Here is a 16,502-nt window from a genome sequence, read left to right as displayed (position 1 = left end):
TTTTGGGGGTGAACTGTCCCTTTACATTCTGTCATATACAGTATATCTCTATTATGCTTACTAATGGTCATGAGTAAAACATATATATATATATATATATATATATATATATATACACAGTATATATATACTTTATTATTATATAAAGGAATGATGTGGCCTCTCAACATACTGTAGCATGTACATTTAAAACAAACTATTAAGGATTATTAAAGCCCCTTCCAGTTTTTCTATAACATCCTGTAGCATACCAAGGAAGCTTTTGAAAGGAAAGGACATGAATTCCGTCCGTTCTCTAGATATCTCCAGGGTAGCAAAACTCGCACTGGAAGTTTGGTGAAATACATTGCAGTGGATGGAGCCGGCTTGGAGCAGCTCATGAACAAACATTATTTCTGAGACCATTGTAAAATAATGGCTTCTGGAAAATAAAAGAAAACATAATTATCACACATTGCTTTCTGCTCTCTTGTTTTTCCATGTACACTCTGCATCATTTTATTTAGCTATCCAAAGAGCAGAGAGAGTAAGATTCTCACTGGGCTGCCATGAACTCTCAGCTGTTAATAGACTGATCTTGGCTATGAAGCCATTATTTTACAATGGTCTCAATCATTCAGAAATAATGTTTGTTCATGAGCTGCTCCAGCCGGCTCCATCCACTGCAAAGTATTTCACCAAACTTCCGGTGCGAGTTTTGCCACCCTGGAGATATCCATGTCCATATTGGACACATAAGTACATTTTGAGAGTGAAATTCTAAATGATAATCTCCTCTTGAAACGCGTTTGGCCTAAAGTGATTCCCCCTGTTCCACTCCCTCCACTGGCTCCCTGCCTGCACCCAGTACAAAACGAATGCTGTCTGAGTCTTCCCTAAAACATTAAATGTTTTGATGAATTGAGTACACACAGGACCCCAATGGAAACAAGCCATAGTGCTTCCTTGTGTTTAAAATCCTCTTCACAGACCTTGTATTGAACTGTACTTCTCTGTGCTTGTCTTTGCAAACTGTTAATGAAGTATTCAATCAATCAATGAAAGGAAACATCACACCTGTTGAGACGACCGCTGTGAATGGAGCGGAGAATACGCCTGGTTGCCATAGCAATGCTAATTCTAACCCACATGCGGCGTGGAGGGGGAACATTACGGGGACAAACAGGAAGTAAACTTATCTGGAGGGGGACTTTAAGTAAACTGCAGCATTGTGAGCCGTTCCACTCCTTCCATAATGTTACAATAGGAGTTGAAGGCAAGGTGTTTGATTACATACTGTGTAAGCTGAGCCCTTATGGGTCTGTAACTCTGAGAGTGTACAAATGAGTCTGTAACTCTAATAGTGTACAAATGAGTCTGTAACTCTGAGAGTGAACAAATTAGTCTGTAACTCTGAGAGTGTACAAATTAGTCTTTAACTCTGAGTGTACAAATTAGTCTTTAACTCTGAGAGTGTACAAATTAGTATGTAACTCTGAGAGTGAACAAATTAGTCTGTAACTCTGAGAGTGTACAAATTAGTCTTTAACTCTGAGTGTACAAATTGGTCTTTAACTCTGAGAGTGTACAAATTAGTCTGTAACTCTGAGAGTGTACAAATGAGTGTGTAACTCTGACAGTGTACAAATTAGTCTGTAACTCTGAGAGTGTACAAATGAGTGTGTAACTCTGACAGTGTACAAATTAGTCTGTAACTCTGAGAGTGTACAAATTAGTGTGTAACTCTGAGAGTGAACAAATTAGTGTGCAACTCTGAGAGTGTACAAATGAGTGTGTAACTCTGACAGTGTACAAATTAGTCTGTAACTCTGAGAGTGTACAAATTAGTGTGTAACTCTGAGAGTGTACAAATTAGTGTGTAACTCTGAGAGTGAACAAATGGAACCAAATGGACCTGTAAAGGTCCATTTGGTTCCATTTGTTCACTCTCAGAGTTGAACAAGAACCGATGATTTTACATTGTAGATACAAAAAACAAACCTGTAGGAAATGGGGGGTATGTGGCCTATTGCAGTGGTCTTCAACGTTTTTCCAGGCCAAGGACCCCCCCTAGCTGAGAGAGATGAAGCAGGGACCCCCTCTAACTTTTTTTTAAAAACTTGGTCTGCTCTTTTTCCCCTCTACGCCTATGCGTCCTCTTTGCCAAAAAAGTAGCAGATCTACAAGCTCACACCGCCTCGCAGTGCGAGTGTAACATATATGCAAGGGATAATGTATGCATTATCACCCTGAAGGGCTTTTTTTGTTAATAAACAAAACAAATAAATTGACTCAAAAGTAACAACAAAACAAAGTATTTCCTTGATTACGGCAATGAAAGTATTCCATAAGTATTGGGCTGGGCGGACAAGTTCGCCTCGGAAAACAAATGACAGTATTCCACAAGGTAACCGGAAAACTCGCCCCAAAACACACTCGCCCCCCATTCTACATACCACTGATTTGCCTGTAATACCGCCGGATTTGCCCCGGGGCGACTGTGTTTTGGGGTGAGCGTTTTGGTATTCCCCCGTTGTTGTGCCACGATAAACAAGGATAGATAGATAGATAGATAGATACTCTATTGATCCCCGAGGGGAAATTCAGATATCCCATAGCTCATACAGGCAAGGTTAGTTAAAAACACATCACAATAAAGGGGGGGGCACAAGTTAAAACTGAGAGAAGACAGAAGATAAAAGATATATTATGAAAGGAAGTGCAGTGGATCAAATAGAATGACTTTTCGGTCATTGCATTGCATCGTCTATTTCTCACTTCAAATGTTTTCAAAAACATTCTTGAGAGCAACGTTTAGTTGTAAATGACATTGTGTTTGTTTACATGGCTGTCATGTTGGATAAAGCATAAAACCAAGCAGCGCAGGTCGACATGAGCAGGTGTTCTGAGTCTCTGATTACACAACGGTCCGTTATAGAGCTCATCGGTCATTATCCAGAAATAATGACCGATGATGACTGACTAATCAGAATCGAGCATTCAACCAAGCCGTGTAATGCAGTGGTTCTCAAACTTTTTCATGTCAAGGACCCCCAAATTGACATTTATTAGCCCGCGGACCCCCATTTGAAAAGATATGCCAGGGACCCCCATAAGAGAAGATTTTTACGGCTCTAGCAGCGATTCTCAACCACTTTAATTTCAAGGACCCCCAGTTTGACATGCATTAGGGCTACGGACCCCCATTTAATGGCATTTATATCTCTGGGACCCCAATTCATATGGTAAAATCAATGTTAATCTAACTCTGAGAGTATACATATGGAACCAAATGGACCCGTTAGGGTCCATTTGGTTCCATATGTACACTCTCTGAGTTACAAACCCATATGGGTCCATTTGGTTCCTATCTATCATTTAGCTGGGGACCCCCTGGAACCCCCTCAAGTACCCCTGGGGGTCCCCGGACCCCACTTTGAGAACCAACGGTGTAATAAATATATATATATATATATATATATACTCACGATCTCAGGAGGCCCTCCGCTGGGCGGCCGGTAGGACCAGTCCACAGACATCTTACTGGTGGGTCTGCTGGTGGAGGTGAAGGTACAGGACAGGGTGACCTGGTCCCCCGTGGAGGCGTGGAGCTCTGGAGGAGACGTCACTATGATGGAGGAGACGGAGGAGACGCCTGGAAGAGGAGGAGGAGACAGAGGATCACTGTTATCTTTACTGTCACATCACAGGGTTTACAGAGGGATGAGGTGGGTGTAGGGCCGGGACGTCATTATGACTTCAAAGCAGTGGTAGAAGAAGTACTTAAAGTAAAAATACCAATACCACAATATAAAAATACTCTGTTACAAGTAAAAGGTCTGTGTTCAAAATGTTACTTGAGTGAAAGTACAAAAGTATTGGTATCAAAATATACTTAAAGTACCAAAAGTAAAAGTACTAAAATGTTTGAAAATAGCAGATCTACAAGCTCACAACGCGTTGCGATGCGACGCGTTGTGAGCTTGTAGATCGGCAATTTTCAAATAGCCTAGGAATAAAATAGGGATGAAGTGGTTAATGTATGTTTTATAATGTAATAATGTATATCTGCAAAGTAAATAGAAACTAAAGTTTTAAAATAATTGTAGTGGAGTAAAAGTATGATAATTGTCTCTGAAATGTAGTGGAGTAGAAGTAAAAGTACAAAATCCCCCAATATGCTTCTGTTAGTAATGGCTTGTGTTTGAGTGACCTGCCAGAACACACCTGCTGAGAGGTGTGTACGGCTACTGGCACCTGAGCATGGGTTCTGCAACTTTGACGTCTGTCTTTGGTACCGTTGTGCAAATCATGCCTGTAAATCTCTGGGAAGAAAACCTATGGTTCCTCAGTGAAGCGAGGGTGAGGTTGTTTTCTTCCTTTTACTTCACCAGTCTCACGGAACTTGGTCCTAAGTGTGTCAATGGTATTACTAGGGCTGACACCATATAATGCTGTCACTCTGCATAACGGAACACCAGCTTCACTTGCCCTATTGCACAGGCCTTATCCTGAAGGGACAAACGTGGCATCTTTCCATTCCATTACAATCATTTAGCAGACGCTTTTATCCAAAGCGACTTACAATAAGTTCAACATACAGTACTAGGTAGGCAAGAAAACTACTAATCACCAGAAGTATTAAGTGCATTCTCTTCTAAAAACAAGCAACATGGGGGCAGTGTTGCTGCTTGGAGCATACACACACACACACACACACACACACACACACTCAACAAAGTTGCAGAAGCCATGTTCAGGTGCCAGTCTTGCAGGTTGCTCAAAACGCGCTACCCACACGTTTAGCTGTGTTGCTCATTCCATGTATTCCAATACACGATCCTTACAAGCTGTACCTCATTGTTAAGGTGACTAAACAACGATAAAAGTGATATAAAACACAATACAAATTGGTATTATTAAAGGGGAGAAATAATCGACCGAAGTTACGTTTCCAAACTTTTTGTGGGCAGTTTAGATATGTGTGTGAGAGAGAGAGAGAGAGAAATGGAGGGATGGAAGACACAGAGATGGGAGGAGCAGGGAAAAGAAGTATTGAGGAGAGAGAGACAAAAGGAGAAAGGAGGGCAGGTTGTAAACAATGCCATCTTCTTTTGTTAGCAACACATTGTTGAACGTAGGCTTCAGGACCGTGGGTCTCAACCTTCTGCATGTCTAAGACCCCCAGTTAGATAAGCATTATGCCCACAGCATGGACCCCCAGTTAGATAAGCATTATGCCCACACCATGGACCCCCAGTTAGATAAGCATTATGCCCACAGCATGGACCCCCGTTTGATAAGTTTTTTTTAATCTCTGAGACCACCCAATCAACACGGCAAAATAAAATAAAAATAATAATAAATGGAACGGATCCATTTGGTTCATTGTGTACACTCTCAGAGTTACAGACCTCTAAGGGTCCATTTGGTTCATTGTGTACACTCTCAGAGTTACAGACCTCTAAGGGTCCATTTGGTTCATTGTGTACACTCTGAGAGTTACAGACCTCTAAGGGTCCATTTGGTTCATTGTGTACACTCTCAGAGTTACAGACCTCTAAGGGTCCATTTGGTTCATTGTGTACACTCTCAGAGTTACAGACCTGTAAGGGTCCATTTGGTTCAATTTAGGTACAGTACTTAAGTAAATGTACGTGCTTCAGTGCAGCGGGCCAGCACTCAGCAGCTGTGTGTGTGTGTGTGTGTGTGTCTGTGTCTGTGTCTGTGTCTGTGTGTGTGTGTGTGTGTGTGTGTGTGTGTGTGTGTGTGTGTGTGTGTGTGTGTGTGTGTGTGTGTGTGTGTGCCCGCTGAGACTGGGTTTCAAACGGACCAGCAGTTACACACATTGTTGTGTCTTATCTAGACGTGTTTCCATTGTTAAAACACTTCACTGTAAAACGCTAAGGGAACGTAGAAGCCATTAGGCACAATTTACAACGTAGGCATTTAACAGACACTCTTTATCCAGAGTGAATTACAGTAAACAAAGCAAACACATATACTGTACATAGAATGCACAGAGACAGTGTAGTGCCTCAGTATTCTAGGATACCAGGTAAATCAAGAAACCTAACCTCTAAACCATACATGGGAAACTGGCGGCCCGGGGGCCACATGCGGCCCCCACCTTCACTTAATGCGGCCCACAGGTTAATATCAGAATACTGATATATTATTGATTTCAGCTGTTATGATTCCAAACATGTAAACATGACCCGCTTTAATTACTTCAGTCTATATTAGTAGTAGCCTCGCGTAGCCAGACAATATCACACGACACACTGCGTGGATATTAGTCTGGTCCCTATCAACGGTAGATTCTCTTCCAAGGGGCGGTTACAAAAAGATCCAAACGGACTCTATTGGTTAGACCTAAACCAATCAGAGCAGTGCTTCCTTGAACGAACCAATCAGAGCAGTGCTTCCTTGTACGTCATTGCTCCAAATAAGGTGATAAGCCCGCCCACATTTGGATACTGGGCCCTGGTTGGCTCCGCACAACTGCGGAGGGAGAGAATTTAAATCTCTATGGAAGGGGGCCAGACCTAATCTGCCGAGGGCTAAAGTGCATGCAATTTTGCAAAGGCAGATTCGTCTGGAACCAGGCTATATTAGTAGCTTAATGACTAGTATTAACATTATGTTGTCTTGTTTTATGTCCAATGTATTTGTATTTAAGTTCATAAAGTTAACACAAGTATAACTAAATGCATTTGAAATTAAAAGTAAATAAATAGAAATTCAAAAATAGCAAAATAAAAAGGATCTGGATTCCAATTCGAAAATAGCAAAAATAGCTGATCTACAAGCTCAAAACGCGTCGAGCTTGTAGATCGGCTATTTTTGCTACTTTTGTGTGACATAGAATGGCGGAAAAAAAGTTAAAATACGGACAGACAGTATATGCAACGTGTCCCTCTGGAGTGAGTGTGGAAATATAGTGGCCCTCTCCATCATCAAAGTTTCATTACCCCTGATCTCAACAATATACTGTCATATATTGTTTTACAGTAACAAAAGTGACAGCCGGAATGTGGACGGCATCCCGGGAGCAGTATGGGTTAGCGCCCCAGCCTGTGTCTTCCATAAGGAAGAAGCCCAACAAACCCACGGTGAGGCCTTTAAGGAGGGCCATTCAAGCAAGCTAGAGTGGAGCCTGCAGTACCACCACGGCCCAAGACACCATCACGCCAGAATTAAATGTTTGGATGGAGGGGAGTCTGGTGCAACGCTCAGGTCCTGGACCTGGTGAGACGAATTAAGGAGGGGCCCGGCCAGGAGACAACCCACAGAGCCTAGTCCCTCCCCGTGCCAGAGCCTCCCCGAGTCCCAGCAGAGTAGTTCTGGAGAAGCGGACTGAGTGGCCCTGTCTTGCCCTAAGAGGGCTGACCGTGGGTGCTACTGGGACGTAATTCAGGGCTTGATCAACCCCGCCTGGGTCACCTGGGCGAGGGTGTATGTTGTTGTGAGACCCGAAACACCCGATGACCCCAGGCTACAACATTGATGATACGTCCCGGGTGCATCCATGTGATGTTTTCTTTATTTTTACTTTATTCTTTGTTTTTCTTTTTTGTGAGAGCCCCCCCCCACACACACACACACACAAATATTAGAATTTCCCCCGCACGAGATCGATATCTGCCGATCGTGAGAGAAAGAAAATCGGTGATCTGTCCCCAAAAACATGATGGGAGCAACCCTAGCCAAAAACATTGTTAATCGAAATGACTTGTATGACAATAAATTGTCAACTAAAATGTCATGATGATCTCGACAGCCCCAGGCAGCATCCAAAGCAGAAACGGTACCGTAAGCAAGGAGGTTTGTACAGGGTACTTAGCTAAATAACAACCGCTTTACAAAAGTAAAAGTACTCATTATGCATAATGTCCCATTTCACAAGTTCAAAATGTATAACAATCATTTGAAAATAGCAGATCTACATGCATTGTGAGCTTGTAGATCTGCTATTTTCAAATGGCTGAAATATATTACAAAGTAACTAGTAACTAAAGTTTTCAAATAAATGTAGTGGAGTAAAAGTACAATATTCGCCTCTGAGATGTAGTGGAGTAGAAGTAAAAGTACTGGAAATTGGAAATACTCCAGTAAAGTAAAAACACCTCCAAATTGTACTTAAGTACAGTACTTATGTAAATGTACTTAGTTACTTTCCACCACTGCATGTTCACAGGAAACATGATTCACAGAGATGACATGAATAAGCATGGATGGTTGAATTAGTCAATACTGCTCAGCCACAAGCATGTGTCTACAGCCCTCTACAACACCAGGCAAGTGAAAAGAAAGAGAGCGAGAGAGAGAGAGAGAGATGCAAATCTCACAACATCCAGCTATTCTCTATTAACCCATTCAAACCAGGAACGCATCCGTGTCATTTTAAGATTTCAAAAATAGCAGATCTACAAGCTCATAACGCGGCGCATGAGCTTGTAGATCTGCAATTCATTTGAAAAATCGTGGAAAATATGTGCAAATCTTTGAATATATATATATTTTTTTTAAAGCAATTTTTTTAACTCCAATCTTTGCTTCTGGGGGTCCATTGAACGAAATATTTTGAGATGGGGGTCTGTGGCCAAATACATATCATTTTGGTATTCCTTGACGTGGAAAAGGTTTGAGCACCACGGATATAGCAACATACTGTTAGGATTTAGAAAACAGTTTAGATATGTATTTGGCCACGGACCCCTATCTCAAAATATGTTGTTCCAGGGACTCCCCCCCCCCCCCCCTCATCTTTTCAAAATTATTAAAAAAAAAATAGCAGATCTACAAGCTCATAGCGCGGCACATCTGCTATTTTTGAATAACCTAAAGATATCTTAAAATGACACACAGATGAGTTCCCAGTCTGAACCACCGGATCGATGTTGTTGATGTTTTGAGGACTTCACAGAGGTCACCATCCTCAGTGTTTTCTGTAAAGCCGAGGTATAGCCCAGGAAGGCATTTCCCTCCTAGGTGTCACCTCCATGGTACTAGTGGTGGGAAAAAAAAACGTCATTTCAGTGAACGAACGATTTTGTTCACTGAAACGACTCGTTCAAACTCACAACGCGTTGCGATGCGACGCGTTGTGAGCTTGTAGATCTGCTATTTTCAAATAGCATAGGTATAAATAGGGCTGAAGTGGTTAATGCGGGTTTTACAATATTATAATTTATACTGGAAAAGTAACTAGTAACTATAGGTTTTCAAATAATTGAAGTGGAGTAGAAGTACAATATTTGCCTCTGAGATGTAGTGGAGTAGAAGTAAAAGTATTGGAAATTAGATATACTCAAGTAAAGTATAAATACCTCAAAATGTTACTTAAGTAAATGTACTTAGTTACTTTCCACCACTGTTTAACGGGGGGGAGGGGATGGGGGGGGCATGAACGATAGCGCGAACAAAACAAGTTTCAGGAAGTGAACGAGCGTGTTCGCGTTCGCGGCAATGAACTAGTTCTTTTGAAACGAATCGATGGTGAACGACCCATCACCACATGGTACAGATGGCCCTGTTTCACACCCGCATGGCAGAATGTGTTCAGCTGAACACGCGGCACCGTGTCCTGTTAGCAGACGTGTTTGTCTAACTCTTTTCTCATGACCCCGGATAGACCCCTCCTGTGAAACGGAACGTGCACCTTTGGGGTTTGCACGAACAGCCAGGCAGAGAGAGAGAGAGAGAGAGAAGCTTCACTGTGTGTCTGTGTTGCTTTAGTTTAGCACAGCGGTCTTCAACAGGGGGTCCGGGACCCCTAAGGGGTCCTCAGAGTTACTACAGGGGGTCCGCCAAATCTTTGTGTGATCGGATTTTTTTTATTTTACCTTAACCACTTGAACCCTGGCATCCATTTTCTTGAGGAGAACTTTAGCCAAAAATAGCAGATCTACAAGCTCACAACGCCTCGCGCTGCGAGGCGTTGTGAGCTTGTAGATCGGCTATTTTTGGCAAAGAGGCGTAAGAGTTTAAAAAAAAAAAAGAGCAGACCACGTAAACAAAAAAAGTTGAATCTGAAACACAATTTTATACGATATAGAGGAGGGGGTCCCTGCTTCATCTCTCTCTCTCTCTCAGCTAGGGGGTCCCTGGATTGAAAAGGTTGAAGACCCCTGGTTTAGCACATTCAATTCAGGAACACATACTGTTGTCATTTTAGATTTGTTTGATACTTTGGGGCTATTCAAAAATAGCAGATCTACAAGCTCATAGAAGCTTGTGTAGAGCTGGTAGAACTGCTGTTTTTCGGAAAAATCGTGAAAATGTGTGCAAATATTTGAATATATATATTTATTTATTTTTAAGCAAACATTTTTAACTCAAATCTTTGCTTCTGGGGGATTCTACAAATGTCTTCTAAATCATAAAAATATATATATTTTTTGTTTTACTTGTGTTGCTATAATATCAGTGGTTCTCCTAACTTTTTCTTGTCAAGGACCACCCAAAATTATATGTATTTCTCAAAATATTGTGTTCCAGGGACCCCCCCCCAGAAACAAAGATTTGAGTTAAAAATGTTCACTTAAAAAAAATATATATATATATATTCAGAAATGTGCACACATTTTCACTATTTTTCAAAAATAGCAGATCTACAAGCTCATAGCGCTATGAGCTTGTAGATCTGCTATTCTTTTATAGCCAAATAAATATAAAATGACACAGATGCGTTCCCGGATCGAATGGGTCAGACACAAAACACAAAACCTCATTCAATGTTCAATTCTAAAGTTTTACTTCAAGCTGCCTTCTCTCCAAGGATGAGGTGAAAGCAGGGAATGTTGCATCTATATAGCGTCTGTATTTATCCAAAGCACTTTACAATGTGTGTCACACACACACACACACACACACACACACACACACACACACACACACACACACACACACACACACACACACACACACACACACACACACACACACACACACACACACACACACACACACACACACACACACACACACACACACACACACAGCTAGGGGTTCAGCGTCTTGCTCAAGGACACTTCGACAATAACCCAGGGTGATTGAAACCGAGAACCTTTCCGATTCCCGAGTGACCGCACGACGTCCTGAGCTCACAAGAGCTCACACTACAAGCTCACAATGTGTCGCATCGCATAACGTATTTAGAAAAAATTGAAACATTTTTGATAGCAAATCTTTAACACAAATCTTGTATGGGGGTACCTACTTGCCACAAAATATTTTCAGATGGAGGTCCGTGGACAATTACATATTAATCTAGGGGTCCTTGACATGAAAAACATTGGGAATCAACACTAAGAAACAAGACAAAAAAAAAGCAACCCTCAACTACCAATAATTACAAGCGACGCTTATAATAAGCAGACATGGCAACACTGTTGATGGGGGTTCCAGGGGGTCCCCAGCAAAATGAGGAACGGTTTGAAAACGTAAGCCCCATTTTATTTTTCAGCTTTTTGAAAATAGCCAATCTACAAGCTTACAAGGTGTCGCATTGCAACATTTTGAGGTCTATTTTCCGAAGATTTTTTAAATAAAAATATCTACTGTTATGGGGGTCCAAAAATCTTTTCAAATGGGGGTCCACGGCAAAATAAATGACACGCATAGAGCACTTATGCACAATATGCATCACATTCACACCCACACAGCAGAGGAATCCATGCAAGCCACCAAGCTGCTCACCAGCAGCAGTTAAGGGTTCAGTGTCTTGCTCAAGGACACTAAAGACACTAGTCCAGGGGGAGCAGGGAATTGAACCGGGAATTCCCAAGAAGCCACACTAACACGTGAGCCACACTACCAACCCGTATGAAATACATGACATACTGTATCAATGTAGAGGTCCTTGACATGATACATGTTAGACAACCACTGATGTGGGGCTACTGGAAAAAAAGTACTAAAATGTTTTACTTAAGTAAAAGTGCCAATACTGCAATATAGAAATACTCTGTTACAAGTAAAAGTCCAGCATTAAAAATGTACATGAGTAAAAGTACAAAAGTGTTGGCAACATAGTGTACTTAAAGTACCAAAAGTAAAAGTATACATCTATTTGAAAATAGCCGATCTACAAGCTCACAACGCGTCGCGATGCGACGCGTTGTGAGCTTGTAGATCTGCTATTTTCAAATGGCCTGGGTATAAAATAGGGCTAAAGTGGTTAATGTACGTTTCATAATAATATCATATTTATATCTGAAAAGTAACTAGTAACTAAAGTTTTGAGATGTAGTGGAGTAGAAGTAAAAGTATTGTACTGTAGTGTCTCAGTAAACTATAGGATCACAGCTATACAAATGAACCTGGCACCAGTCTACATAACATACCATCTAAAATACATTTTAACCTTTGCTTAAAATGTTTAAAAAATATTCCACATTTTTACAAAAAAAGCTAAATAGTAACTCTACAAGCTCACGACACGTCGCAATGCGATGCGTAATTTACGAGCTTGTAGATCGGCCGACTACTTTTGCATGGGACCCCCTGGAACCCCCTCAAGGTCCCCAGACCCCACTTTGAGCACCATTTCAGTGAACACACACACACAGCATGTTGATGTTCAGGACGGTACAGATGTTAATACATGATAAAACGCCAGCCTGCAGCAGTGTTGCCAGATTCTGTGAGAGAAACAAGCAGCCAGGTCTCGGAAAACCAGCCCAAAAGAAGCGACTATGGGCCACATGAGCACTTTAACATGTATATCAGCTATTTGAAAACAGCAGATCTGCAAGCTCACAACGCGTTGCGATGCGACGCGTTGTGAGCTTGCAGATCTGCTGTTTTCAAATAAAATCTTGCGTGGAAATTATAATAAGCAGATCTGGCAACCCGGGCCTGCAGGCTCATCAGGACCAGACTGACACACGACAAAGGTTGTTTTTATGTCCCAGCAGAATGTTTATAAGAAATAAATGAAGACACCGTGGGCCTCTTCTCAGCTCCAACGTCAAGCCAGTACTACTGTACGGATACAGAGACGTGGAGGACAGCAAAGACCACAGCTATGAAGGTACAAGTCTCGCGTTACCAGACTGTTGCCTCCCACAATTTACAAATGTTTCCGGCATACAGTCTGGGACTCGGAAGCTCTGATAATGTGTAAGGGGAAAGCGGATGCCCCTCCCCTACCCACGTCCGTTTTAGCATTGTGCAGTGGCGCATAGGAGTCCGACTGGAATCAACGAACCTCATAAACATCGTTTATGTCTACTAATGTCTTCTTTCACAGTTTTTTCGGCATTAATTCCATGATACCCTTCTCAGTTTTCTGTGATAAACAATCCTCGCACAAATAACATGAATCTACCGCTCCTATGACTATGCTTCCGCCTCGGTTCTGTTTCCACTAGGACTACAGGTCCGCGGGCACCGCGTCGTGATTGGTCGAATGTCTTTCCGGTCTGAACAACTTCCGTTACACAGCTTTCGGGAAGTGGAGTTCCAGACTCTATATAGCATTCAGAGATTGTGGAATAGTAGTCTGGTGACGCGAGACTATGAAGGTACAAACATTCATCAACAGCTTCCTGAGCATCCACTGGCCAGGCACCATCAGCAACAACCATCTCTGGCAGAGAGCGGGTCTACCACCAGTGGAAGAAAATAAAACAGCGGAGATAGCTGATCTACAAGCTTACAATGCGTCACTTTGTGACGCATTGTAAGCTTGTAGATCTGCTTGTACATTTCTACTTTTTTTTTATTTCAACGATTAAGCAAAATAATTACAATTATCTCAAATAATTAGCGCTCAGACAATTCTGTAATAATTGTGACAGGCCTGCCTGCCTGTCTGTCTGTCTGTCTGTCTGTCTGTCTGTCTGTCTGTCTGTCTGTCTAAAATACATAACATTTTTATATAGATCAGTGATTCTCAACCCTTTTATTTCCAAGGGAACCCTTCGGTGCCGCGCTATGAGCTTGTAGATCTGCTATTTTTTAATAGCCAAAGTGTAAAATAATGCTCTTTTAGCTCAAATCAAAAAAATGACACAGATGTGTTCCAGTATCAGTGGATTAAATAACATAATTAAATGTCAGTTTTCTATTTATGAAACCTTAAAGGCTATCTGAAAATGTTATTCACATGTTCCAATGTTCAATGCCCAAAATACTATTAAATCGCTAATCGCAATAATTTGAGTGACAATTCATCGTCAACTTATATTTGTAATGGTGACAGCCCTACAGACAGACAGACAGCCCTACAGACAGACAGCCCTACAGACAGACAGACAGCCCTACAGACAGACAGACAGACAGTCTTCTTGGCAGCAGGTCAGTCAGAGTACATTCCTGTAGTCAGACCAGTGCCAGCCTGCAGGCCTCTGGCCTCCAGACAGCCTGTTCTGACCTGTATATATATATTTACTTTATGTCCATCTAACCCTGTTACAACACAACTATTAACCACTTAAACCCTGGCCTAGGCTATACTATACTTATAGTCATAGGATGAATGGGGGAAATAGCCTGTATCTTATAGATGGGCGTCTATAGGCTATCTATGTTGTAGGCTACATAAAAAAATATATATATACTTTCACCTATAATGACAGGTTATATAGGCCAGTGGTTCTCAAACTTTTTCATGTCAAGGACCCCCAAATTGACTCCAGGTGGCCCCCAGCAAAATGACTGTTCAAAAATAGCTAATCTACAAGCTGACAACGCGTCGCTGTCAGCTTGTAGATTAGCTATTTTAGAAAATATGTCAACAACAAATCCTCTCTCCTGGGGAGGGAGGGGTGAGGAGGAGGGGGTCCCTGGCACGAAATATTTCTCAAACGGGGGGGTCCGCGGCCCCAATACACCTTCATTTCTGGCGAGGTCCTTGACATGAAACTGTGAGAAATGCTCCTGTAAGAATACATTGTATCGGCCTGTTGCTGATGTGTCTGTGTGTTTCATTGTGTAGGACTGTTTTGACTCTAAGTATGTAGTAAATATTATGTGTTACAGAGTGTATAGACACCTCCACGGACGTCACACTGGTTGCAAGCGTCATACTGGTTGCAAATGAAACCCATTCTGTCAGGTCTCAGCACCAGCCAACACAAGAGGGGGTTGGGGTAGAGGGGGGTCGGAGTGCACCCCGAAACAACAGGTTGATAATTGATTGCGTGAAACAATCACCTGTGCGTCCAGTCTCAATGTTAGTAAACAAACAATGTGTCGTTGGTTCAACGCTGTGGTTTAAATATACTCTATGAATAAAGTGGAATGGATCGGTTAGGAATACGTTACTGACCCAAACACAGCGTCACATACAGCAGCAGCAGCATGCATGTGCGTGTATGTGCGTGTATGCGTGTGTATGGAGGTTACATTGTATCGGTTAGGATACATTACTCGCCCATTAGCGTCATGTGGCTACAGTACATTGTATCGGTTTGGCTGCTGTCTGAGCTACTCAATTCAAGGGACTCAACACTCAAGGAGCTTATTATTGTCATTGTCAAAACCAGGCTCAAACTATACTAAACACACTTTAAGAACATGTGTAAAAGTTATGTAGAGTTGGAGGGGGAGGGGGGGGGTCCAGCATTGTGTTAAACAGACACTCACCCCCCAAACACAGCGTCACATACAGCAGCAGTGTGTATGTATGTACATAGCATCGGTTATAACTCTCTACTCACCCAGTATCGTCACATACAGACGCAGCAGTGTGTTCAGTGTTAAACTCCTCTGTCGTCGCATTGTGACTGAAGAATGATCCCTATTAATGATAATAAGATCCTGTGGTTGAGTTAGACTGTGTGTAGTAATGACCCGTCCATGTTGTTCTGCTGTCATGACTGTGTGTGTGTGTGTGTGTGTGTGTGTGTGTGTGTGTGTGTGTGTGGGACGGATTACCTGACAAACAGGTGGATCAGGAAGTGGAGCCAGCGGTGGAAAAAAGTACTCACTTTTTTTTTACTTGAGTAAAAGTATCAATATACTCTGTCAAGGAAAAGACGGAATTCAAAATTGACTTGAGTAAAAGTACAAAAGTATTGTTTATCAAAATGTACTTAAAGTACCAAAAAGCAGAAAGTACTCATAATGCAGAATGTCCCATTTCACAGGTTTTTAAATGTATACAAATATGTTTGAAAATAGCAGATCTACAAGCTCACAACGCATCGCATGGCGACGCGTTGTGAGCTTGTAGATCAGCTATTGTTAAATAGCTGAAAAAAGTTTAAATAGGGCTGAAGTGCTTAATGCATGTTTTGCATTGTAGTGAAGTAAAAACTCTGAGATGTAATGGATTAGAAGGAAAAGTACTGAAAATTGTACAGTAGGCCTACAGTACTTGAGTAAATGTACTTAGTTACTTTCCACCACTGCTATTCAACCATATTGATTAAAGTAAATATTGTAGGCTACATTGTTTTTTTAAGTTAAAATTAGTTATCATTTTTAATGCTGAAGGTGTAACCAAATGGACCCATATGGCCATATTTGGGATACATTCAAAGTATCAGGCTACAAGGTCATATATAGAC

At 41.7% G+C, this 16,502-nt stretch overlaps 1 protein-coding gene across 1 annotated transcript in view; it reads right to left on the bottom strand.

Annotated features, from left to right (window-relative positions):
• The window catches only part of mpzl3 (myelin protein zero-like 3), a 46,148-nt gene extending 30,338 nt beyond the window's left edge, over nucleotides 1–15,810 (bottom strand). The window contains exons 1-2 of the mRNA XM_084065197.1: nucleotides 15,651–15,810; nucleotides 3,468–3,634 (exon numbers count right to left, since the gene is read on the bottom strand). Coding sequence (XP_083921323.1) covers nucleotides 3,468–3,634; nucleotides 15,651–15,807 — 324 coding nt within the window. The 5' untranslated portion in view covers nucleotides 15,808–15,810. The remainder of the gene's footprint in view (nucleotides 1–3,467; nucleotides 3,635–15,650) is intronic.
• Between the last annotated feature and the right edge of the window lie 692 nt (nucleotides 15,811–16,502).

This window comes from Gymnoscopelus microlampas (assembly GCF_963454915.1).
Source record: "Gymnoscopelus microlampas genome assembly, chromosome: 8".
Taxonomy (NCBI): Eukaryota; Metazoa; Chordata; class Actinopteri; order Myctophiformes; family Myctophidae; genus Gymnoscopelus; species Gymnoscopelus microlampas.
The sequence above is the reverse complement of the archived record's forward strand: the minus strand, read 5'-3'. Positions and strand labels throughout refer to the sequence as shown.